Source organism: Corythoichthys intestinalis, unplaced genomic scaffold, assembly GCF_030265065.1.
Source record: "Corythoichthys intestinalis isolate RoL2023-P3 unplaced genomic scaffold, ASM3026506v1 HiC_scaffold_24, whole genome shotgun sequence".
NCBI classification, from domain to species: domain Eukaryota; kingdom Metazoa; phylum Chordata; class Actinopteri; order Syngnathiformes; family Syngnathidae; genus Corythoichthys; species Corythoichthys intestinalis.
The window spans coordinates 320,202-347,058 of NW_026651593.1; the positions used below are offsets into that span (position 1 = coordinate 320,202).

The 26,857-nt window shown below is 37.9% G+C and overlaps 1 protein-coding gene across 1 annotated transcript; it reads right to left on the reverse strand.

Annotated features, from left to right (window-relative positions):
* Nucleotides 1-13,399: 13,399 nt before the first annotated feature.
* Nucleotides 13,400-15,921, reverse strand: LOC130911296 (uncharacterized). The gene has a single exon (XM_057829165.1). The coding sequence runs from the start codon at nt 15,919-15,921 to the stop codon at nt 15,043-15,045; it is 879 nt and encodes a 292-aa protein (XP_057685148.1). The 3' UTR covers nt 13,400-15,042.
* Nucleotides 15,922-26,857: the final 10,936 nt, after the last annotated feature.

Consider the following 26,857-nt stretch of genomic DNA (forward strand, 5'->3'; position numbering starts at 1 on the left):
CAGAAGTCAACCAAACTTCACCCAATAGTGTATTTTATCACAATCTAGTAGTTACATTTGGAAATTTAGTTCTAGGACATTTGATTTGAGCGCAATCTTCAAACTTAATTAAAAAAAGTCATTTAAGCCTTTTCACAGTGAGATCTATGCGATATGGCCGAGAAATGTAATTTTGATGTTCACTCCCAAACCGCTGCGCAGAAGTCAACCAAACTTCAACCATTAGTGTATTGTATCACAATCTAGTAGTTACATGTGGAAATTTGGTTCTAGGACATTTGATTTGAGCGCAATCCTCAAACTTAGGTCAAAAAAGCCATTTAAGCCTTTTCACAGTGAGATCTATGCGATATGGCCGAGAAATGTAATTTTGATGTTAACTCCCAAACCGCTGCGCAGAAGTCAACTAAACTTCACCCAATAGTGTATTGTATCACAATCTAGTAGTTACATTTGAAATTTTTGTTCTAGGACATTTGGTTTGAGCGCAATCATTAAACTTAATTAAAAAAGTCATTTAAGCCTTTTCACAGTGAGATCTATGCGATATGGCCGAGAAATGTAATTTTGATGTTAACTCCCAAACCGCTGCGCAGAAGTCAACCAAACTTCACCCATTAGTGTATTGTATCATAATCTAGTAATTACATGTGGAAATTTGGTTCTAGGACATTTGATTTGAGCGCAATCCTCAAACTTAGGTCAAAAAAGCCATTTAAGCCTTTTCACAGTGAGATCTATGCGATATGGCCGAGAAATGTAATTTTGATGTTAACTCCCAAACCGCTGCGCAGAAGTCAACCAAACTTCACCTATTAGTGTATTGTATCACAATCTAGTAGTTACATGTGGAAATTTGGTTCTCGGACATTTGATTTGAGCGCAATCCTCAAACTTAGGTCAAAAAAGCCATTTAAGCCTTTTCACAGTGAGATCTATGCGATATGGCCGAGAAATGTAATTTTGATGTTAACTCCCAAACCGCTGCGCAGAAGTCAACCAAACTTCACCCAATAGTGTATTGTATCACATTCTAGTAGTTACATTTGAAAATTTTGTTCTCGGACATTTGGTTTGAGCGCAATTATTACACTTAGGTCAAAAAAGCCATTTAAGCCTTTTCACAGTGAGATCTATGCGATATGGCCGAGAAATGTAATTTTGATTTTAACTCCCAAACCGCTGCGCAGAAGTCAACCAAACTTCACCCAATAGTGTATTGTATCACATTCTAGTAGTTACATTTGAAAATTTCGTTCTAGGACATTTGGTTTGAGCGCAATCAATAAACTTAGGTGAAAAAAAGCCATTTAAGCCTTTTCACAGTGAGATCTATGCGATATGGCCGAGAAATGTAATTTTGATGTTAACTCCCAAACCGCTGCGCAGAAGTCAACCAAACTTCACCCAATAGTGTATTGTATCACAATCTAGTAGTTACATTTGAAAATTTTGTTCTAGGAAATTTTGTTTGAGCGCAATCATCAAACTTAATTAAAAAAGTCATTTAAGCCTTTTCACAGTGAGATCTATGCGATATGGCCGAGAAATGTAATTTTGATGTTAACTCCCAAACCGCTGCGCAGAAGTCAACCAAACTTCACCCATTAGTGTATTGTATCACAATCTAGTAGTTACATGTGAAAATTTGGTTCTAGGACATTTGATTTGAGCGCAATCCTTAAACTTAGGTCAAAAAAGCCATTTAAGCCTTTTCACAGTGAGATCTATGCGATATGGCCGAGAAATGTAATTTTGATGTTAACTCCCAAACCGCTGCGCAGAAGTCAACCAAACTTCACCCAATAGTGTATTGTATCACATTCTAGTAGTTACATTTGAAAATTTCGTTCTAGGACATTTGGTTTGAGCGCAATTATTAAACTTAGGTCAAAAAAGCCATTTAAGCCTTTTCACAGTGAGATCTATGCGATATGGCCGAGAAATGTAATTTTGATGTTAACTCCCAAACCGCTGCGCAGAAGTAAACCAAACTTCACCCATTAGTGTATTGTATCACAATCTAGTAGTTACAGGTGGAAATTTGGTTCTAGGACATTTGATTTGAGCGCAATCCTCAAACCTAGGTCAAAAAAGCCATTTAAGCCTTTTCACAGTGAGATCTATGCGATATGGCCGAGAAATGTAATTTTGATGTTAACTCCCAAACCGCTGCGCAGAAGTCAACCAAACTTCACCCAATAGTGTATTGTATCACAATCTAGTAGTTACATTTGAAAATTTTGTCCTAGGACATTTTGTTTGAACGCAATCATCAAACTTAATTAAAAAAGTCATTTAAGCCTTTTCACAGTGAGATCTATGCGATATGGCCGAGAAATGTAATTTTGATGTTCACTCCCAAACCGCTGCGCAGAAGTCAACCAAACTTCACCCATTAGTGTATTGTATCACAATCTAGTAGTTACATGTGGAAATTTGGTTCTAGGACATTTGATTTGAGCGCAATCCTCAAACCTAGGTCAAAAAAGCCATTTAAGCCTTTTCACAGTGAGATCTATGCGATATGGCCGAGAAATGTAATTTTGATGTTAACTCCCAAACCGCTGCGCAGAAGTCAACCAAACTTCACCCATTAGTGTATTGTATCACAATCTAGTAGTTACATGTGAAAATTTCGTTCTAGGACATTTGGTTTGAGCGCAATCATTAAACTTAATTAAAAAAGTCATTTAAGCCTTTTCACAGTGAGATCTATGCGATATGGCCGAGAAATGTAATTTTGATGTTAACTCCCAAACCGCTGCGCAGAAGTCAACCAAACTTCACCCAATAGTGTATTGTATCACAATCTAGTAGTTACATTTGAAAATTTTGTTCTAGGACATTTTGTTTGAGCGCAATCATTAAACTTAATTAAAAAAGTCATTTAAGCCTTTTCACAGTGAGATCTATGCGATATGGCCGAGAAATGTAATTTTGATGTTAACTCCCAAACCGCTGCGCAGAAGTCAACCAAACTTCACCCAATAGTGTATTGTATCACATTCTTGTAGTTACATTTGAAAATTTCGTTCTAGGACATTTGGTTTGAGCGCAATCATTAAACTTAGGTCAAAAAAGCCATTTAAGCCTTTTCACAGTGAGATCTATGCGATATGGCCGAGAAATGTAATTTTGATGTTAACTCCCAAACCGCTGCGCAGAAGTAAACCAAACTTCACCCATTAGTGTATTGTATCACAATCTAGTAGTTACATGTGGAAATTTGGTTCTAGGACATTTGATTTGAGCGCAATCCTCAAACTTAGGTCAAAAAAGCCATTTAAGCCTTTTCACAGTGAGATCTATGCGATATGGCCGAGAAATGTAATTTTGATGTTAACTCCCAAACCGCTGCGCAGAAGTCAACCAAACTTCACCCAATAGTGTATTGTATCACAATCTAGTAGTTACATTTGAAAATTTTGTTCTAGGACATTTTGTTTGAACGCAATCATCAAACTTAATTAAAAAAGTCATTTAAGCCTTTTCACAGTGAGATCTATGCGATATGGCCGAGAAATGTAATTTTGATGTTAACTCCCAAACCGCTGCGCAGAAGTCAACCAAACTTCACCCATTAGTGTATTGTATCACAATCTAGTAGTTACATGTGGAAATTTGGTTATAGGACATTTGATTTGAGCGCAATCCTCAAACTTAGGTCAAAAAAGCCATTTAAGCCTTTTCACAGTGAGATCTATGCGATATGGCCGAGAAATGTAATTTTGATGTTAACTCCCAAACCGCTGCGCAGAAGTCAACCAAACTTCACCCAATAGTGTATTTTATCACAATCTAGTAGTTACATTTGGAAATTTAGTTCTAGGACATTTGATTTGAGCGCAATCTTCAAACGTAATTAAAAAAAGTCATTTAAGCCTTTTCACAGTGAGATCTATGCGATATGGCCGAGAAATGTAATTTTGATGTTCACTCCCAAACCGCTGCGCAGAAGTCAACCAAACTTCAACCATTAGTGTATTGTATCACAATCTAGTAGTTACATGTGGAAATTTGGTTATTGGACATTTGATTTGAGCGCAATCCTCAAACTTAGGTCAAAAAAGCCATTTAAGCCTTTTCACAGTGAGATCTATGCGATATGGCCGAGAAATGTAATTTTGATGTTAACTCCCAAACCGCTGCGCAGAAGTCAACCAAACTTCACCCATTAGTGTATTGTATCACAATCTAGTAGTTACATGTGGAAATTTGGTTCTAGGACATTTGATTTGAGCGCAATCCTCAAACTTAGGTCAAAAAAGCCATTTAAGCCTTTTCACAGTGAGATCTATGCGATATGGCCGAGAAATGTAATTTTGATGTTAACTCCCAAACCGCTGCGCAGAAGTCAACCAAACTTCACCCAATAGTGTATTGTATCACAATCTAGTAGTTACATTTGAAAATTTTGTTCTAGGACATTTTGTTTGAACGCAATCATCAAACTTAATTAAAAAAGTCATTTAAGCCTTTTCACAGTGAGATCTATGCGATATGGCCGAGAAATGTAATTTTGATGTTAACTCCCAAACCGCTGCGCAGAAGTCAACCAAACTTCACCCATTAGTGTATTGTATCACAATCTAGTAGTTACATGTGGAAATTTGGTTATAGGACATTTGATTTGAGCGCAATCCTCAAACTTAGGTCAAAAAAGCCATTTAAGCCTTTTCACAGTGAGATCTATGCGATATGGCCGAGAAATGTAATTTTGATGTTAACTCCCAAACCGCTGCGCAGAAGTCAACCAAACTTCACCCAATAGTGTATTTTATCACAATCTAGTAGTTACATTTGGAAATTTAGTTCTAGGACATTTGATTTGAGCGCAATCTTCAAACTTAATTAAAAAAAGTCATTTAAGCCTTTTCACAGTGAGATCTATGCGATATGGCCGAGAAATGTAATTTTGATGTTCACTCCCAAACCGCTGCGCAGAAGTCAACCAAACTTCAACCATTAGTGTATTGTATCACAATCTAGTAGTTACATGTGGAAATTTGGTTCTAGGACATTTGATTTGAGCGCAATCCTCAAACTTAGGTCAAAAAAGCCATTTAAGCCTTTTCACAGTGAGATCTATGCGATATGGCCGAGAAATGTAATTTTGATGTTAACTCCCAAACCGCTGCGCAGAAGTCAACTAAACTTCACCCAATAGTGTATTGTATCACAATCTAGTAGTTACATTTGAAATTTTTGTTCTAGGACATTTTGTATGAGCGCAATCATTAAACTTAATTAAAAAAGTCATTTAAGCCTTTTCACAGTGAGATCTATGCGATATGGCCGAGAAATGTAATTTTGATGTTAACTCCCAAACCGCTGCGCAGAAGTCAACCAAACTTCACCCATTAGTGTATTGTATCATAATCTAGTAATTACATGTGGAAATTTGGTTCTAGGACATTTGATTTGAGCGCAATCCTCAAACTTAGGTCAAAAAAGCCATTTAAGCCTTTTCACAGTGAGATCTATGCGATATGGCCGAGAAATGTAATTTTGATGTTAACTCCCAAACCGCTGCGCAGAAGTCAACCAAACTTCACCTATTAGTGTATTGTATCACAATCTAGTAGTTACATGTGGAAATTTGGTTCTCGGACATTTGATTTGAGCGCAATCCTCAAACTTAGGTCAAAAAAGCCATTTAAGCCTTTTCACAGTGAGATCTATGCGATATGGCCGAGAAATGTAATTTTGATGTTAACTCCCAAACCGCTGCGCAGAAGTCAACCAAACTTCACCCAATAGTGTATTGTATCACATTCTAGTAGTTACATTTGAAAATTTTGTTCTAGGACATTTGGTTTGAGCGCAATTATTACACTTAGGTCAAAAAAGCCATTTAAGCCTTTTCACAGTGAGATCTATGCGATATGGCCGAGAAATGTAATTTTGATTTTAACTCCCAAACCGCTGCGCAGAAGTCAACCAAACTTCACCCAATAGTGTATTGTATCACATTCTAGTAGTTACATTTGAAAATTTCGTTCTAGGACATTTGGTTTGAGCGCAATCATTAAACTTAGGTGAAAAAAAGCCATTTAAGCCTTTTCACAGTGAGATCTATGCGATATGGCCGAGAAATGTAATTTTGATGTTAACTCCCAAACCGCTGCGCAGAAGTCAACCAAACTTCACCCAATAGTGTATTGTATCACAATCTAGTAGTTACATTTGAAAATTTTGTTCTAGGAAATTTTGTTTGAGCGCAATCATCAAACTTAATTAAAAAAGTCATTTAAGCCTTTTCACAGTGAGATCTATGCGATATGGCCGAGAAATGTAATTTTGATGTTAACTCCCAAACCGCTGCGCAGAAGTCAACCAAACTTCACCCATTAGTGTATTGTATCACAGTCTAGTAGTTACATGTGAAAATTTGGTTCTAGGACATTTGATTTGAGCGCAATCCTTAAACTTAGGTCAAAAAAGCCATTTAAGCCTTTTCACAGTGAGATCTATGCGATATGGCCGAGAAATGTAATTTTGATGTTAACTCCCAAACCGCTGCGCAGAAGTCAACCAAACTTCACCCAATAGTGTATTGTATCACATTCTAGTAGTTACATTTGAAAATTTCGTTCTAGGACATTTGGTTTGAGCGCAATTATTAAACTTAGGTCAAAAAAGCCATTTAAGCCTTTTCACAGTGAGATCTATGCGATATGGCCGAGAAATGTAATTTTGATGTTAACTCCCAAACCGCTGCGCAGAAGTAAACCAAACTTCACCCATTAGTGTATTGTATCACAATCTAGTAGTTACAGGTGGAAATTTGGTTCTAGGACATTTGATTTGAGCGCAATCCTCAAACCTAGGTCAAAAAAGCCATTTAAGCCTTTTCACAGTGAGATCTATGCGATATGGCCGAGAAATGTAATTTTGATGTTAACTCCCAAACCGCTGCGCAGAAGTCAACCAAACTTCACCCAATAGTGTATTGTATCACAATCTAGTAGTTACATTTGAAAATTTTGTCCTAGGACATTTTGTTTGAACGCAATCATCAAACTTAATTAAAAAAGTCATTTAAGCCTTTTCACAGTGAGATCTATGCGATATGGCCGAGAAATGTAATTTTGATGTTCACTCCCAAACCGCTGCGCAGAAGTCAACCAAACTTCACCCATTAGTGTATTGTATCACAATCTAGTAGTTACATGTGGAAATTTGGTTCTAGGACATTTGATTTGAGCGCAATCCTCAAACCTAGGTCAAAAAAGCCATTTAAGCCTTTTCACAGTGAGATCTATGCGATATGGCCGAGAAATGTAATTTTGATGTTAACTCCCAAACCGCTGCGCAGAAGTCAACCAAACTTCACCCATTAGTGTATTGTATCACAATCTAGTAGTTACATGTGAAAATTTCGTTCTAGGACATTTGGTTTGAGCGCAATCATTAAACTTAATTAAAAAAGTCATTTAAGCCTTTTCACAGTGAGATCTATGCGATATGGCCGAGAAATGTAATTTTGATGTTAACTCCCAAACCGCTGCGCAGAAGTCAACCAAACTTCACCCAATAGTGTATTGTATCACAATCTAGTAGTTACATTTGAAAATTTTGTTCTAGGACATTTTGTTTGAGCGCAATCATTAAACTTAATTAAAAAAGTCATTTAAGCCTTTTCACAGTGAGATCTATGCGATATGGCCGAGAAATGTAATTTTGATGTTAACTCCCAAACCGCTGCGCAGAAGTCAACCAAACTTCACCCAATAGTGTATTGTATCACATTCTTGTAGTTACATTTGAAAATTTCGTTCTAGGACATTTGGTTTGAGCGCAATCATTAAACTTAGGTCAAAAAAGCCATTTAAGCCTTTTCACAGTGAGATCTATGCGATATGGCCGAGAAATGTAATTTTGATGTTAACTCCCAAACCGCTGCGCAGAAGTAAACCAAACTTCACCCATTAGTGTATTGTATCACAATCTAGTAGTTACATGTGGAAATTTGGTTCTAGGACATTTGATTTGAGCGCAATCCTCAAACTTAGGTCAAAAAAGCCATTTAAGCCTTTTCACAGTGAGATCTATGCGATATGGCCGAGAAATGTAATTTTGATGTTAACTCCCAAACCGCTGCGCAGAAGTCAACCAAACTTCACCCAATAGTGTATTGTATCACAATCTAGTAGTTACATTTGAAAATTTTGTTCTAGGACATTTTGTTTGAACGCAATCATCAAACTTAATTAAAAAAGTCATTTAAGCCTTTTCACAGTGAGATCTATGCGATATGGCCGAGAAATGTAATTTTGATGTTAACTCCCAAACCGCTGCGCAGAAGTCAACCAAACTTCACCCATTAGTGTATTGTATCACAATCTAGTAGTTACATGTGGAAATTTGGTTATAGGACATTTGATTTGAGCGCAATCCTCAAACTTAGGTCAAAAAAGCCATTTAAGCCTTTTCACAGTGAGATCTATGCGATATGGCCGAGAAATGTAATTTTGATGTTAACTCCCAAACCGCTGCGCAGAAGTCAACCAAACTTCACCCAATAGTGTATTTTATCACAATCTAGTAGTTACATTTGGAAATTTAGTTCTAGGACATTTGATTTGAGCGCAATCTTCAAACGTAATTAAAAAAAGTCATTTAAGCCTTTTCACAGTGAGATCTATGCGATATGGCCGAGAAATGTAATTTTGATGTTCACTCCCAAACCGCTGCGCAGAAGTCAACCAAACTTCAACCATTAGTGTATTGTATCACAATCTAGTAGTTACATGTGGAAATTTGGTTATTGGACATTTGATTTGAGCGCAATCCTCAAACTTAGGTCAAAAAAGCCATTTAAGCCTTTTCACAGTGAGATCTATGCGATATGGCCGAGAAATGTAATTTTGATGTTAACTCCCAAACCGCTGCGCAGAAGTCAACCAAACTTCACCTATTAGTGTATTGTATCACAATCTAGTAGTTACATGTGGAAATTTGGTTCTAGGACATTTGATTTGAGCGCAATCCTCAAACTTAGGTCAAAAAAGCCATTTAAGCCTTTTCACAGTGAGATCTATGCGATATGGCCGAGAAATGTAATTTTGATGTTAACTCCCAAACCGCTGCGCAGAAGTCAACCAAACTTCACCCAATAGTGTATTGTATCACATTCTAGTAGTTACATTTGAAAATTTCGTTCTAGGACATTTGGTTTGAGCGCAATTATTAAACTTAGGTCAAAAAAGCCATTTAAGCCTTTTCACAGTGAGATCTATGCGATATGGCCGAGAAATGTAATTTTGATGTTAACTCCCAAACCGCTGCGCAGAAGTCAACCAAACTTCACCCAATAGTGTATTGTATCACAATCTAGTAGTTACATTTGAAAATTTTGTTCTAGGACATTTTGTTTGAACGCAATCATCAAACTTAATTAAAAAAGTCATTTAAGCCTTTTCACAGTGAGATCTATGCGATATGGCCGAGAAATGTAATTTTGATGTTAACTCCCAAACCGCTGCGCAGAAGTCAACCAAACTTCACCCATTAGTGTATTGTATCACAATCTAGTAGTTACATGTGGAAATTTGGTTATTGGACATTTGATTTGAGCGCAATCCTCAAACTTAGGTCAAAAAAGCCATTTAAGCCTTTTCACAGTGAGATCTATGCGATATGGCCGAGAAATGTAATTTTGATGTTAACTCCCAAACCGCTGCGCAGAAGTAAACCAAACTTCACCCATTAGTGTATTGTATCACAATCTAGTAGTTACATGTGGAAATTTGGTTCTAGGACATTTGATTTGAGCGCAATCCTCAAACCTAGGTCAAAAAAGCCATTTAAGCCTTTTCACAGTGAGATCTATGTGATATGGCCGAGAAATGTAATTTTGATGTTAACTCCCAAACCGCTGCGCAGAAGTCAACTAAACTTCACCCAATAGTGTATTGTATCACATTCTAGTAGTTACATTTGAAAATTTCGTTCTAGGACATTTGGTTTGAGCGCAATCATTAAACTTAATTAAAAAAGTCATTTAAGCCTTTTCACAGTGAGATCTATGCGATATGGCCGAGAAATGTAATTTTGATGTTAACTCCCAAACCGCTGCGCAGAAGTCAACCAAACTTCACCCAATAGTGTATTGTATCACAATCTAGTAGTTACATTTGAAAATTTTGTTCTAGGACATTTTGTTTGAACGCAATCATCAAACTTAATTAAAAAAGTCATTTAAGCCTTTTCACAGTGAGATCTATGCGATATGGCCGAGAAATGTAATTTTGATGTTAACTCCCAAACCGCTGCGCAGAAGTCAACCAAACTTCACCCAATAGTGTATTGTATCACAATCTAGTAGTTACATTTGAAAATGTTGTTCTAGGAAATTTTGTTTGAGCGCAATCATCAAACTTAATTAAAAAAGTCATTTAAGCCTTTTCACAGTGAGATCTATGCGATATGGCCGAGAAATGTAATTTTGATGTTAACTCCCAAACCGCTGCGCAGAAGTCAACCAAACTTCACCCATTAGTGTATTGTATCACAATCTAGTAGTTACATGTGGAAATTTGGTTCTAGGACATTTGATTTGAGCGCAATCCTCAAACTTAGGTCAAAAAAGCCATTTAAGCCTTTTCACAGTGAGATCTATGCGATATGGCCGAGAAATGTAATTTTGATGTTAACTCCCAAACCGCTGCGCAGAAGTCAACCAAACTTCACCCAATAGTGTATTGTATCACAATCTAGTAGTTACATTTGAAAATTTTGTTCTAGGACATTTTGTTTGAACGCAATCATCAAACTTAGTTAAAAAAGTCATTTAAGCCTTTTCACAGTGAGATCTATGCGATATGGCCGAGAAATGTAATTTTGATGTTAACTCCCAAACCGCTGCACAGAAGTCAACCAAACTTCACCCATTAGTGTATTGTATCACAATCTAGTAGTTACATGTGGAAATTTGGTTATTGGACATTTGATTTGAGCGCAATCCTCAAACTTAGGTCAAAAAAGCCATTTAAGCCTTTTCACAGTGAGATCTATGCGATATGGCCGAGAAATGTAATTTTGATGTTAACTCCCAAACCGCTGCGCAGAAGTCAACCAAACTTCACCTATTAGTGTATTGTATCACAATCTAGTAGTTACATGTGGAAATTTGGTTCTCGGACATTTGATTTGAGCGCAATCCTCAAACTTAGGTCAAAAAAGCCATTTAAGCCTTTTCACAGTGAGATCTATGCGATATGGCCGAGAAATGTAATTTTGATGTTAACTCCCAAACCGCTGCGCAGAATTCAATTCAATTCAATTTTATTTGTATAGCCCTCAATCACAACAGAGGTCTCAAAGGACTTTACAGAGGCAATATGATACACAATTAGAAATGAAGCAACAAAGATGAATAGATACAGTTCAAGTCCTGGGTATCCCCTATCCTTAAGACCCTCCATGCCGGCAAGGAAAAACTCCAAAAACTCCAGAGTCAATTGGGAGAAAAATGAGAAACCTTGGGGAGTACCACAGTCAGGAGAGATCCACTCCCAGGACGGATAGACAGGAACCCCAGAACGGCTAATGGAAATTAGCAAGCGAAGTTATAGTCCGTAAAAATACAGTGGAGTAAAGGAGCAAGAAGAGGTCCCTCTAGTCAGATGAGACGGGGGTAGCAGCGAGGACGTCTATCCAGCCAGGGGTCCGGACAGTCAGGAGGCTGCAGCTGAAAAATAGCCCCTCCCCAGAGGGGAGGGGGGAAAGGGGACACCGGGTGACTAGTGATGAAGAGACTAGACAACTAGATATTAACATTGGAAAATAGAAATAAAGTAAGACAAGTGGTAGGTAGAGTAAGAAAAGGAGATAGAACTCAGCGGCTGTACTGCCCCCCAGCATTATAGCTTCTAGTGCAACTTAAACTGTGAGTCTATTCCGACTTCAACTAGCCTAACTATAAGCTTTGTCGAATAGGAACGTTTTTAATCTAATCTTAAATGTGCAAACTGTCTCGGCTTCTTTAATACTAGCTGGAAGCTGATTCCATAAAACAGGGGCTTGGTGGCTAAAGGCTCTAGCTCCGACAGTACTTTTATGAACCCTGGGAACTACCAGTAGACCTGCATTCTGAGATCGGAGTGTTCTGTTGGGGCGGTATGGAACCAGAGCATCGGTGAGATAAGATGGCCCCAACCCATTAATGGTCTTAAATGTAAGAAGGAGTATTTTAAATTTAATTCTAAACTCGACTGGAAGCCAGTGAAGTGCCTGGAGCACAGGGGTGATGTGCTCTCTTCTATTGGTTCCTGTTAAAAGTCTTGCTGCTGCGTTTTGGACTAGCTGAAGACCTTTTAGAGAGCTTTTAGGACAAGCTGCAAGTAGGGAGTTACAGTAATCCAATCTCGATGTAACGAACGCGTGAATTAATTTTTCTGCATCGCTTTTAGATAAAATATTTCTAATTTTGGCGATGTTGCGCAGGTGAAAGAAAGCCGTTCTACAGGTTTGTTTAATGTGTGCTTTAAACGATAAGTCAGGGTCAAATAAAATTCCTAGGTTTTTAACTGTGGCGCTGGAGGCTACACTTACATTGTCCAGAGTGACTATCTGGGCAGATAAAGAGTCTCTAACACTTTTCGAGCCTATTATAAGGACTTCTGTCTTTTCAGGGTTAAGTAGAAGATAGTTAGTGCTCATCCAGGTATTTATATCTCGGACGCAGGCGCTTAGTTTTTCTACTTGCCTGACCTGCTCAGGTTTAATTGATAAATACAGTTGTGTGTCGTCAGCGTAACAATGAAAGTTAATGCTATGTTTTCTGATGATGTTACCTAGAGGAAGCATATACAGCGTAAACAAGATGGGCCCGAGGACAGATCCTTGCGGCACACCATAACTAACTCTAGAGTACGATGATGATTGCTGGTTTACATTGACAAACTGGTACCTATTAGATAAATATGATTTAAACCAGCAGAGGGCTGCTCCTCTAATGCCTATGTCACATTCTAATCTCTGCAATAAGATATTATGGTCGATTGTGTCAAAGGCTGCGCTCAGGTCCAGCAGAACCAGGATCGAGACTAATCCAACGTCAGCGGCAAGTAACAAGTCATTAGTTACTTTAACTAATGCGGTTTCAGTGCTATGATGAGCTCGAAAGCCAGACTGGAACTGTTCAAACAAACTATTGTCCTGTAGGTGCTGACAGAGCTGTTTAATTACCACTCTTTCAAGGACTTTGGAGAGAAATGGTAAGTTAGAAATAGGTCTATAATTGGCCAGAATATCAGGATCAAGAGTAGGTTTTTTCAAGAGCGGTTTAATAACTGCATATTTAAAGGACTGCGGCACGTAGCCAGTAACTAATGAGGTATTTATTATATTTAAGATAGTGTCAATAGTTAGAGGCAGGGTCTCTTTAAAAAGTTTGGTTGGGATTGGGTCAAGGAGGCACGTTGATGGTTTGGAGGACATTATAATTGAAGTTACATCAATTTGGTCTACAGTGGTAAAGTTATTTAATATTTTAGAGGGGTTTATAGGAGATTCCGAATTCTTTGTCTGCACTTTATCAGACCTAATAATTGGAAGTGATTCATTTATTTTATTTCTAATAGTTGCGATTTTATTGTTAAAAAATTTTAGGAAGTCATCACAGCTAAGGGTGGTTGGGATATAAGGTTCTATTGAGGTGTGACTGTTTGTCAGCCTTGCTACAGTGCTGAACAGAAACCTAGGATTATTTTTGTTTTCCTCTATTAAGGATGAGTAATATCTGGTTTTAGCCGTGCGCAAGGCCTGCTTATATGTCACTAAGCTGTGTTTCCAAGCAGAGAGGGTGTGCTCTGTGTTGGAACGGCGCCAAAGTCTTTCTAATTTACGTGTCGATTGTTTAAGAGAGCGTGTTTCAGCATTATACCAGGGAGATGCTCGTCTCGGCTTGACAAACTTTAATTTGGAGGGAGCGACGACATCTAGGGTGGTACGAAACGTAAACAGAACACGATCAACAAACTCGTCATTAACAGCAAGGCCGGACATCACTCCTTCATAATTAGATGACATGGAGGCAAATATAGGCTGAATTATCTGTTTATACTCTGAAACAGAGTGATCACCTAATGTCCTTTTCATCTGAGTTCTAATCACTGGTGGTGGATTATCTTGAAGCACAAACCGAAAGGTAATTAGAAAATGATCAGACAGTACAGGGTTGTGGGGATGGACACTAAGATCACTAATCTCAGTACCGTAGGTTAAAATCAAGTCCAGGGTGTGCTTGTGACTATGAGTTGGTTTATTTACATTTTGAATGAAGCCAGTCCCATCTAGTAGGTCATTAAAGGCCTTACCAAGGGAGTCACCTTCATCGTCAACATGTATATTAAAATCCCCTACAATTATAATTCTATCCCAGCTTAGCAAAATACTAGATAAAAAGTCAGAGAAATCTAACAAAAACTGTGAGTAGGGACCAGGGGGACGGTAAACCACTATGAACAGAACTGGTTTTTGGTTCTTCCAGTTAGCGTCTATAATTGATAGTGCTAGACTTTCAAAGGAGTTATAAATGTAATTAGCTTTACTTTTTGGGCTCATACCTAAACAAGAGTGTGATATTACTGCCACCCCCCCTCCACGGCCCGTGCTTCTAGCTGTGTGAAAATTCACGTGACTTGGGGGTGTGGATTCATTAAGTCTAACAAAGTCATCCTGCTGAAGCCAAGTTTCAGTCAGGGCCAAAATATGAATATTGTAATCCCCAATTAAGTCATTAACTAACAGAGATTTGGGCGAGATTGACCTGATGTTTAATAATCCGCATCTTATATATTTATTAAGAGCTAATTTATTTTCACTGCTATCAGGGGCTATATGTATTAAATTCTTTGGTCTCGTTCCTATAGTACTCGGTTTTCCCCTGTTCACTATACGAGGCACGGACACAGTCTCTATCTTCTGTCCTGAATTTTGGATTTGTGACAGCTCGGAAAGAGGCGAGTGGTCACTACTAACAGTGTTATGTTTTACACTACAACACTGCGCCCGGGCCCCCACTCTCAAGTGTCACTTTGGGAGACTTAGTTTGGCGGCCAAATTTCGAGTTAAGAGAGCAGCACCGTCCCAAGTCGGATGAATGCCGTCTCGGCGCATGAGCCCGGGCTTGCCCCAAAACGCGTGCCAGTTATCAACAAAGACTATATCGTTTTCTGGGCACCATCTAGACAACCAGCGGTTAAATGATGAGAATCTAGAGTACATCTCATCATTGACCAAATTAGGCAGAGGACCAGAGAAAACTACGGTGTCCGCCATCGACTTAGCAAGTTCACACACCGAGGCTACGTTTAATTTAAGCACCTCAGACTGTCTCCGCCGGGCGTCGTTACCGCCTGCGTGAATCACGATACGGCGGAACCTCTTCCTACTCTGCTTTAAGAGTCTGAGGTTTCCTTCGATGTCACCGACTCTGGCCCCTGGGTAACACCTGACAGACACCGCCGGGTGCTTCACGTCTCTAACTATGGAGCTTCCAATTACGAGAGTGTCTGGTTCAGCCGGTGTGTCGCTGAGGGGGGCAAACCTATTGCTGACGTGAAGCTGCTGGTGCACTAAGGTTGTGCGTTTACCACTGCGCTTCCCCCGTACAGTCACAAATCCCTCCTTAATTTCCCCCGGCTGCACGGGGCTCGCTGGGGGGCTAACTGCGCTAGCAATCCTACTACTGCAAGCACGACCTGCCACTACCTGGCTATAGCTAGGACTAGCTTTCGTCTCTAGAGTGCAGAGCCGTGCTTCTAGCTCAGAAACCCTGGTCTCCAACTCTGAGACTAAGCTACACTTCCTACAGCTACTACTGTCCTCGACGAAGGAGCCAGGGTGCTCGCTATACATACAGCACAGTGAGCAGAAAAGACGGGAGGACGAAGGCAGAGGGCTAGCCATAGCTCGGATAAGCTAGGCTAGCAAGATAGAGCTAAAGAGGAGAGGAGAGTAGTTTTAATCCACGATCTGTCCGATCGTGGGATAAAACAAAATAAGGAGGTCAACCAAACTTCACCCAATAGTGTATTGTATCACATTCTAGTAGTTACATTTGAAAATTTCGTTCTAGGACATTTGGTTTGAGCGCAATTATTAAACTTAGGTCAAAAAAGCCATTTAAGCCTTTTCACAGTGAGATCTATGCGATATGGCCGAGAAATGTAATTTTGATTTTAACTCCCAAACCGCTGCGCAGAAGTCAACCAAACTTCACCCAATAGTGTATTGTATCACATTCTAGTAGTTACATTTGAAAATTTCGTTCTAGGACATTTGGTTTGAGCGCAATCATTAAACTTAGGTCAAAAAAGCCATTTAAGCCTTTTCACAGTGAGATCTATGCGATATGGCCGAGAAATGTAATTTTGATGTTAACTCCCAAACCGCTGCGCAGAAGTCAACCAAACTTCACCCATTAGTGTATTGTATCACAATCTAGTAGTTACATGTGAAAATTTGGTTCTAGGACATTTGATTTGAGCGCAATCCTCAAACTTATGTCAAAAAAGCCATTTAAGCCTTTTCACAGTGAGATCTATGCGATATGGCCGAGAAATGTAATTTTGATGTTAACTCCCAAACCGCTGCGCAGAAGTCAACCAAACTTCACCCAATAGTGTATTGTATCACATTCTAGTAGTTACATTTGAAAATTTCGTTCTAGGACATTTGGTTTGAGCGCAATTATTAAACTTAGGTCAAAAATGCCATTTAAGCCTTTTCACAGTGAGATCTATGCGATATGGCCGAGAAATGTAATTTTGATGTTAACTCCCAAACCGCTGCGCAGAAGTAAACCAAACTTCACCCATTAGTGTATTGTATCACAATCTAGTAGTTACAGGTGGAAATTTGGTTCTAGGACATTTGATTTGAGCGCAATCCTCAAACCTAGGTCAAAAAAGCCATTTAAGCCTTTTCACAGTGAGATCTATGCGATATGGCCGAGAAATGTAATTTTGATGTTAACTCCCAAACCGCTGCGCAGAAGTCAACCAAACTTCACCCAATAGTGTATTGTATCACAATCTAGTAGTTACATTTGAAAATTTTGTCCTAGGACATTTTGTTTGAACGCAATCATCAAACTTAATTAAAAAAGTCATTTAAGCCTTTTCACAGTGAGATCTATGCGATATGGCCGAGAAATGTAATTTTGATGTTCACTCCCAAACCGCTGCGCAGAAGTCAACCAAACTTCACCCATTAGTGTATTGTATCACAATCTAGTAGTTACATGTGGAAATTTGGTTCTAGGACATTTGATTTGAGCGCAATCCTCAAACCTAGGTCAAAAAAGCCATTTAAGCCTTTTCACAGTGAGATCTATGCGATATGGCCGAGAAATGTAATTTTGATGTTAACTCCCAAACCGCTGCGCAGAAGTCAACTAAACTTCACCCAATAGTGTATTGTATCACATTCTAGTAGTTACATTTGAAAATTTCGTTCTAGGACATTTGGTTTGAGCGCAATCATTAAACTTAATTAAAAAAGTCATTTAAGCCTTTTCACAGTGAGATCTATGCGATATGGCCGAGAAATGTAATTTTGATGTTAACTCCCAAACCGCTGCGCAGAAGTCAACCAAACTTCACCCAATAGTGTATTGTATCACAATCTAGTAGTTACATTTGAAAATTTTGTTCTAGGACATTTTGTTTGAACGCAATCATCAAACTTAATTAAAAAAGTCATTTAAGCCTTTTCACAGTGAGATCTATGCGATATGGCCGAGAAATGTAATTTTGATGTTAACTCCCAAACCGCTGCGCAGAAGTCAACCAAACTTCACCCAATAGTGTATTGTATCACAATCTAGTAGTTACATTTGAAAATTTTGTTCTAGGAAATTTTGTTTGAGCGCAATCATCAAACTTAATTAAAAAAGTCATTTAAGCCTTTTCACAGTGAGATCTATGCGATATGGCCGAGAAATGTAATTTTGATGTTAACTCCCAAACCGCTGCGCAGAAGTCAACCAAACTTCACCCATTAGTGTATTGTATCACAATCTAGTAGTTACATGTGGAAATTTGGTTCTAGGACATTTGATTTGAGCGCAATCCTCAAACTTAGGTCAAAAAAGCCATTTAAGCCTTTTCACAGTGAGATCTATGTGATATGGCCGAGAAATGTAATTTTGATGTTAACTCCCAAACCGCTGCGCAGAAGTCAACCAAACTTCACCCAATAGTGTATTGTATCACATTCTAGTAGTTACATTTGAAAATTTCGTTCTAGGACATTTGGTTTGAGCGCAATTATTAAACTTAGGTCAAAAAAGCCATTTAAGCCTTTTCACAGTGAGATCTATGCGATATGGCCGAGAAATGTAATTTTGATGTTAACTCCCAAACCGCTGCGCAGAAGTAAACCAAACTTCACCCATTAGTGTATTGTATCACAATCTAGTAGTTACATGTGGAAATTTGGTTCTAGGAAATTTTGTTTGAGCGCAATCATCAAACTTAATTAAAAAAGTCATTTAAGCCTTTTCACAGTGAGATCTATGCGATATGGCCGAGAAATGTAATTTTGATGTTAACTCCCAAACCGCTGCGCAGAAGTCAACTAAACTTCACCCATTAGTGTATTGTATCACATTCTAGTAGTTACATTTGAAAATTTCGTTCTAGGACATTTGGTTTGAGCGCAATCATTAAACTTAGGTCAAAAAAGCCATTTAAGCCTTTTCACAGTGAGATCTATGCGATATGGCCGAGAAATGTAATTTTGATGTTAACTCCCAAACCGCTGCGCAGAAGTCAACCAAACTTCACCCAATAGTGTATTGTATCACAATCTAGTAGTTACATTTGAAAATTTTGTCCTAGGACATTTTGTTTGAACGCAATCATCAAACTTAATTAAAAAAGTCATTTAAGCCTTTTCACAGTGAGATCTATGCGATATGGCCGAGAAATGTAATTTTGATGTTCACTCCCAAACCGCTGCGCAGAAGTCAACCAAACTTCACCCATTAGTGTATTGTATCACAATCTAGTAGTTACATGTGGAAATTTGGTTCTAGGACATTTGATTTGAGCGCAATCCTCAAACCTAGGTCAAAAAAGCCATTTAAGCCTTTTCACAGTGAGATCTATGCGATATGGCCGAGAAATGTAATTTTGATGTTAACTCCCAAACCGCTGCGCAGAAGTCAACTAAACTTCACCCAATAGTGTATTGTATCACATTCTAGTAGTTACATTTGAAAATTTCGTTCTAGGACATTTGGTTTGAGCGCAATCATTAAACTTAATTAAAAAAGTCATTTAAGCCTTTTCACAGTGAGATCTATGCGATATGGCCGAGAAATGTAATTTTGATGTTAACTCCCAAACCGCTGCGCAGAAGTCAACCAAACTTCACCCAATAGTGTATTGTATCACAATCTAGTAGTTACATTTGAAAATTTTGTTCTAGGACATTTTGTTTGAACGCAATCATCAAACTTAATTAAAAAAGTCATTTAAGCCTTTTCACAGTGAGATCTATGCGATATGGCCGAGAAATGTAATTTTGATGTTAACTCCCAAACCGCTGCGCAGAAGTCAACCAAACTTCACCCAATAGTGTATTGTATCACAATCTAGTAGTTACATTTGAAAATTTTGTTCTAGGAAATTTTGTTTGAGCGCAATCATCAAACTTAATTAAAAAAGTCATTTAAGCCTTTTCACAGTGAGATCTATGCGATATGGCCGAGAAATGTAATTTTGATGTTAACTCCCAAACCGCTGCGCAGAAGTCAACCAAACTTCACCCATTAGTGTATTGTATCACAATCTAGTAGTTACATGTGGAAATTTGGTTCTAGGACATTTGATTTGAGCGCAATCCTCAAACTTAGGTCAAAAAAGCCATTTAAGCCTTTTCACAGTGAGATCTATGTGATATGGCCGAGAAATGTAATTTTGATGTTAACTCCCAAACCGCTGCGCAGAAGTCAACCAAACTTCACCCAATAGTGTATTGTATCACATTCTAGTAGTTACATTTGAAAATTTCGTTCTAGGACATTTGGTTTGAGCGCAATTATTAAACTTAGGTCAAAAAAGCCATTTAAGCCTTTTCACAGTGAGATCTATGCGATATGGCCGAGAAATGTAATTTTGATGTTAACTCCCAAACCGCTGCGCAGAAGTAAACCAAACTTCACCCATTAGTGTATTGTATCACAATCTAGTAGTTACATGTGGAAATTTGGTTCTAGGAAATTTTGTTTGAGCGCAATCATCAAACTTAATTAAAAAAGTCATTTAAGCCTTTTCACAGTGAGATCTATGCGATATGGCCGAGAAATGTAATTTTGATGTTAACTCCCAAACCGCTGCGCAGAAGTCAACTAAACTTCACCCAATAGTGTATTGTATCACAATCTAGTAGTTACATTTGAAAATTTCGTTCTAGGACATTTGGTTTGAGCGCAATCATTAAACTTAATTAAAAAAGTCATTTAAGCCTTTTCACAGTGAGATCTATGCGATATGGCCGAGAAATGTAATTTTGATGTTAACTCCCAAACCGCTGCGCAGAAGTCAACCAAACTTCACCCAATAGTGTATTGTATCACAATCTAGTAGTTACATTTGAAAATTTTGTTCTAGGACATTTTGTTTGAGCGCAATCATTAAACTTAATTAAAAAAGTCATTTAAGCCTTTTCACAGTGAGATCTATGCGATATGGCCGAGAAATGTAATTTTGATGTTAACTCCCAAACCGCTGCGCAGAAGTCAACCAAACTTCACCCAATAGTGTATTGTATCACATTCTTGTAGTTACATTTGAAAATTTCGTTCTAGGACATTTGGTTTGAGCGCAATCATTAAACTTAGGTCAAAAAAGCCATTTAAGCCTTTTCACAGTGAGATCTATGCGATATGGCCGAGAAATGTAATTTTGATGTTAACTCCCAAACCGCTGCGCAGAAGTCAACCAAACTTCACCCATTAGTGTATTGTATCACAATCTAGTAGTTACATGTGGAAATTTGGTTCTAGGACATTTGATTTGAGCGCAATCCTCAAACTTAGGTCAAAAAAGCCATTTAAGCCTTTTCACAGTGAGATCTATGCGATATGGCCGAGAAATGTAATTTTGATGTTAACTCCCAAACCGCTGCGCAGAAGTCAACCAAACTTCACCCAATAGTGTATTGTATCACAATCTAGTAGTTACATTTGAAAATTTTGTTCTAGGACATTTTGTTTGAACGCAATCATCAAACTTAATTAAAAAAGTCATTTAAGCCTTTTCACAGTGAGATCTATGCGATATGGCCGAGAAATGTAATTTTGATGTTAACTCCCAAACCGCTGCGCAGAAGTCAACCAAACTTCACCCATTAGTGTATTGTATCACAATCTAGTAGTTACATGTGGAAATTTGGTTATAGGACATTTGATTTGAGCGCAATCCTCAAACTTAGGTCAAAAAAGCCATTTAAGCCTTTTCACAGTGAGATCTATGCGATATGGCCGAGAAATGTAATTTTGATGTTAACTCCCAAACCGCTGCGCAGAAGTCAACCAAACTTCACCCAATAGTGTATTTTATCACAATCTAGTAGTTACATTTGGAAATTTAGTTCTAGGACATTTGATTTGAGCGCAATCTTCAAACTTAATTAAAAAAAGTCATTTAAGCCTTTTCACAGTGAGATCTATGCGATATGGCCGAGAAATGTAATTTTGATGTTCACTCCCAAACCGCTGCGCAGAAGTCAACCAAACTTCAACCATTAGTGTATTGTATCACAATCTAGTAGTTACATGTGGAAATTTGGTTCTTGGACATTTGATTTGAGCGCAATCCTCAAACTTAGGTCAAAAAAGCCATTTAAGCCTTTTCACAGTGAGATCTATGCGATATGGCCGAGAAATGTAATTTTGATGTTAACTCCCAAACCGCTGCGCAGAAGTCAACTAAACTTCACCCAATAGTGTATTGTATCACAATCTAGTAGTTACATTTGAAATTTTTGTTCTAGGACATTTTGTTTGAGCGCAATCATTAAACTTAATTAAAAAAGTCATTTAAGCCTTTTCACAGTGAGATCTATGCGATATGGCCGAGAAATGTAATTTTGATGTTAACTCCCAAACCGCTGCGCAGAAGTCAACCAAACTTCACCCATTAGTGTATTGTATCATAATCTAGTAATTACATGTGGAAATTTGGTTCTAGGACATTTGATTTGAGCGCAATCCTCAAACTTAGGTCAAAAAAGCCATTTAAGCCTTTTCACAGTGAGATCTATGCGATATGGCCGAGAAATGTAATTTTGATGTTAACTCCCAAACCGCTGCGCAGAAGTCAACCAAACTTCACCTATTAGTTTATTGTATCACAATCTAGTAGTTACATGTGGAAATTTGGTTCTCGGACATTTGATTTGAGCGCAATCCTCAAACTTAGGTCAAAAAAGCCATTTAAGCCTTTTCACAGTGAGATCTATGCGATATGGCCGAGAAATGTAATTTTGATGTTAACTCCCAAACCGCTGCGCAGAAGTCAACCAAACTTCACCCAATAGTGTATTGTATCACATTCTAGTAGTTACATTTGAAAATTTTGTTCTAGGACATTTGGTTTGAGCGCAATTATTACACTTAGGTCAAAAAAGCCATTTAAGCCTTTTCACAGTGAGATCTATGCGATATGGCCGAGAAATGTAATTTTGATTTTAACTCCCAAACCGCTGCGCAGAAGTCAACCAAACTTCACCCAATAGTGTATTGTATCACATTCTAGTAGTTACATTTGAAAATTTCGTTCTAGGACATTTGGTTTGAGCGCAATCATTAAACTTAGGTGAAAAAAAGCCATTTAAGCCTTTTCACAGTGAGATCTATGCGATATGGCCGAGAAATGTAATTTTGATGTTAACTCCCAAACCGCTGCGCAGAAGTCAACCAAACTTCACCCAATAGTGTATTGTATCACAATCTAGTAGTTACATTTGAAAATTTTGTTCTAGGAAATTTTGTTTGAGCGCAATCATCAAACTTAATTAAAAAAGTCATTTAAGCCTTTTCACAGTGAGATCTATGCGATATGGCCGAGAAATGTAATTTTGATGTTAACTCCCAAACCGCTGCGCAGAAGTCAACCAAACTTCACCCATTAGTGTATTGTATCACAATCTAGTAGTTACATGTGAAAATTTGGTTCTAGGACATTTGATTTGAGCGCAATCCTTAAACTTAGGTCAAAAAAGCCATTTAAGCCTTTTCACAGTGAGATCTATGCGATATGGCCGAGAAATGTAATTTTGATGTTAACTCCCAAACCGCTGCGCAGAAGTCAACCAAACTTCACCCAATAGTGTATTGTATCACATTCTAGTAGTTACATTTGAAAATTTCGTTCTAGGACATTTGGTTTGAGCGCAATTATTAAACTTAGGTCAAAAAAGCCATTTAAGCCTTTTCACAGTGAGATCTATGCGATATGGCCGAGAAATGTAATTTTGATGTTAACTCCCAAACCGCTGCGCAGAAGTAAACCAAACTTCACCCATTAGTGTATTGTATCACAATCTAGTAGTTACAGGTGGAAATTTGGTTCTAGGACATTTGATTTGAGCGCAATCCTCAAACCTAGGTCAAAAAAGCCATTTAAGCCTTTTCACAGTGAGATCTATGCGATATGGCCGAGAAATGTAATTTTGATGTTAACTCCCAAACCGCTGCGCAGAAGTCAACCAAACTTCACCCAATAGTGTATTGTATCACAATCTAGTAGTTACATTTGAAAATTTTGTCCTAGGACATTTTGTTTGAACGCAATCATCAAACTTAATTAAAAAAGTCATTTAAGCCTTTTCACAGTGAGATCTATGCGATATGGCCGAGAAATGTAATTTTGATGTTCACTCCCAAACCGCTGCGCAGAAGTCAACCAAACTTCACCCATTAGTGTATTGTATCACAATCTAGTAGTTACATGTGGAAATTTGGTTCTAGGACATTTGATTTGAGCGCAATCCTCAAACCTAGGTCAAAAAAGCCATTTAAGCCTTTTCACAGTGAGATCTATGCGATATGGCCGAGAAATGTAATTTTGATGTTAACTCCCAAACCGCTGCGCAGAAGTCAACTAAACTTCACCCAATAGTGTATTGTATCACATTCTAGTAGTTACATTTGAAAATTTCGTTCTAGGACATTTGGTTTGAGCGCAATCATTAAACTTAATTAAAAAAGTCATTTAAGCCTTTTCACAGTGAGATCTATGCGATATGGCCGAGAAATGTAATTTTGATGTTAACTCCCAAACCGCTGCGCAGAAGTCAACCAAACTTCACCCAATAGTGTATTGTATCACAATCTAGTAGTTACATTTGAAAATTTTGTTCTAGGACATTTTGTTTGAACGCAATCATCAAACTTAATTTAAAAAGTCATTTAAGCCTTTTCACAGTGAGATCTATGCGATATGGCCGAGAAATGTAATTTTGATGTTAACTCCCAAACCGCTGCGCAGAAGTCAACCAAACTTCACCCAATAGTGTATTGTATCACAATCTAGTAGTTACATTTGAAAATTTTGTTCTAGGAAATTTTGTTTGAGCGCAATCATCAAACTTAATTAAAAAAGTCATTTAAGCCTTTTCACAGTGAGATCTATGCGATATGGCCGAGAAATGTAATTTTGATGTTAACTCCCAAACCGCTGCGCAGAAGTCAACCAAACTTCACCCATTAGTGTATTGTATCACAATCTAGTAGTTACATGTGGAAATTTGGTTCTAGGACATTTGATTTGAGCGCAATCCTCAAACTTAGGTCAAAAAAGCCATTTAAGCCTTTTCACAGTGAGATCTATGTGATATGGCCGAGAAATGTAATTTTGATGTTAACTCCCAAACCGCTGCGCAGAAGTCAACCAAACTTCACCCAATAGTGTATTGTATCACATTCTAGTAGTTACATTTGAAAATTTCGTTCTAGGACATTTGGTTTGAGCGCAATTATTAAACTTAGGTCAAAAAAGCCATTTAAGCCTTTTCACAGTGAGATCTATGCGATATGGCCGAGAAATGTAATTTTGATGTTAACTCCCAAACCGCTGCGCAGAAGTAAACCAAACTTCACCCATTAGTGTATTGTATCACAATCTAGTAGTTACATGTGGAAATTTGGTTCTAGGAAATTTTGTTTGAGCGCAATCATCAAACTTAATTAAAAAAGTCATTTAAGCCTTTTCACAGTGAGATCTATGCGATATGGCCGAGAAATGTAATTTTGATGTTAACTCCCAAACCGCTGCGCAGAAGTCAACCAAACTTCACCCAATAGTGTATTGTATCACAATCTAGTAGTTACATTTGAAAATTTTGTTCTAGGACATTTTGTTTGAGCGCAATCATTAAACTTAATTAAAAAAGTCATTTAAGCCTTTTCACAGTGAGATCTATGCGATATGGCCGAGAAATGTAATTTTGATGTTAACTCCCAAACCGCTGCGCAGAAGTCAACCAAACTTCACCCAATAGTGTATTGTATCACATTCTTGTAGTTACATTTGAAAATTTCGTTCTAGGACATTTGGTTTGAGCGCAATCATTAAACTTAGGTCAAAAAAGCCATTTAAGCCTTTTCACAGTGAGATCTATGCGATATGGCCGAGAAATGTAATTTTGATGTTAACTCCCAAACCGCTGCGCAGAAGTCAACCAAACTTCACCCATTAGTGTATTGTATCACAATCTAGTAGTTACATGTGGAAATTTGGTTCTAGGACATTTGATTTGAGCGCAATCCTCAAACTTAGGTCAAAAAAGCCATTTAAGCCTTTTCACAGTGAGATCTATGCGATATGGCCGAGAAATGTAATTTTGATGTTAACTCCCAAACCGCTGCGCAGAAGTCAACCAAACTTCACCCAATAGTGTATTGTATCACAATCTAGTAGTTACATTTGAAAATTTTGTTCTAGGACATTTTGTTTGAACGCAATCATCAAACTTAATTAAAAAAGTCATTTAAGCCTTTTCACAGTGAGATCTATGCGATATGGCCGAGAAATGTAATTTTGATGTTAACTCCCAAACCGCTGCGCAGAAGTCAACCAAACTTCACCCATTAGTGTATTGTATCACAATCTAGTAGTTACATGTGGAAATTTGGTTATAGGACATTTGATTTGAGCGCAATCCTCAAACTTAGGTCAAAAAAGCCATTTAAGCCTTTTCACAGTGAGATCTATGCGATATGGCCGAGAAATGTAATTTTGATGTTAACTCCCAAACCGCTGCGCAGAAGTCAACCAAACTTCACCCAATAGTGTATTTTATCAAAATCTAGTAGTTACATTTGGAAATTTAGTTCTAGGACATTTGATTTGAGCGCAATCTTCAAACTTAATTAAAAAAAGTCATTTAAGCCTTTTCACAGTGAAATCTATGCGATATGGCCGAGAAATGTAATTTTGATGTTCACTCCCAAACCGCTGCGCAGAAGTCAACCAAACTTCAACCATTAGTGTATTGTATCACAATCTAGTAGTTACATGTGGAAATTTGGTTCTAGGACATTTGATTTGAGCGCAATCCTCAAACTTAGGTCAAAAAAGCCATTTAAGCCTTTTCACAGTGAGATCTATGCGATATGGCCGAGAAATGTAATTTTGATGTTAACTCCCAAACCGCTGCGCAGAAGTCAACTAAACTTCACCCAATAGTGTATTGTATCACAATCTAGTAGTTACATTTGAAATTTTTGTTCTAGGACATTTTGTTTGAGCGCAATCATTAAACTTAATTAAAAAAGTCATTTAAGCCTTTTCACAGTGAGATCTATGCGATATGGCCGAGAAATGTAATT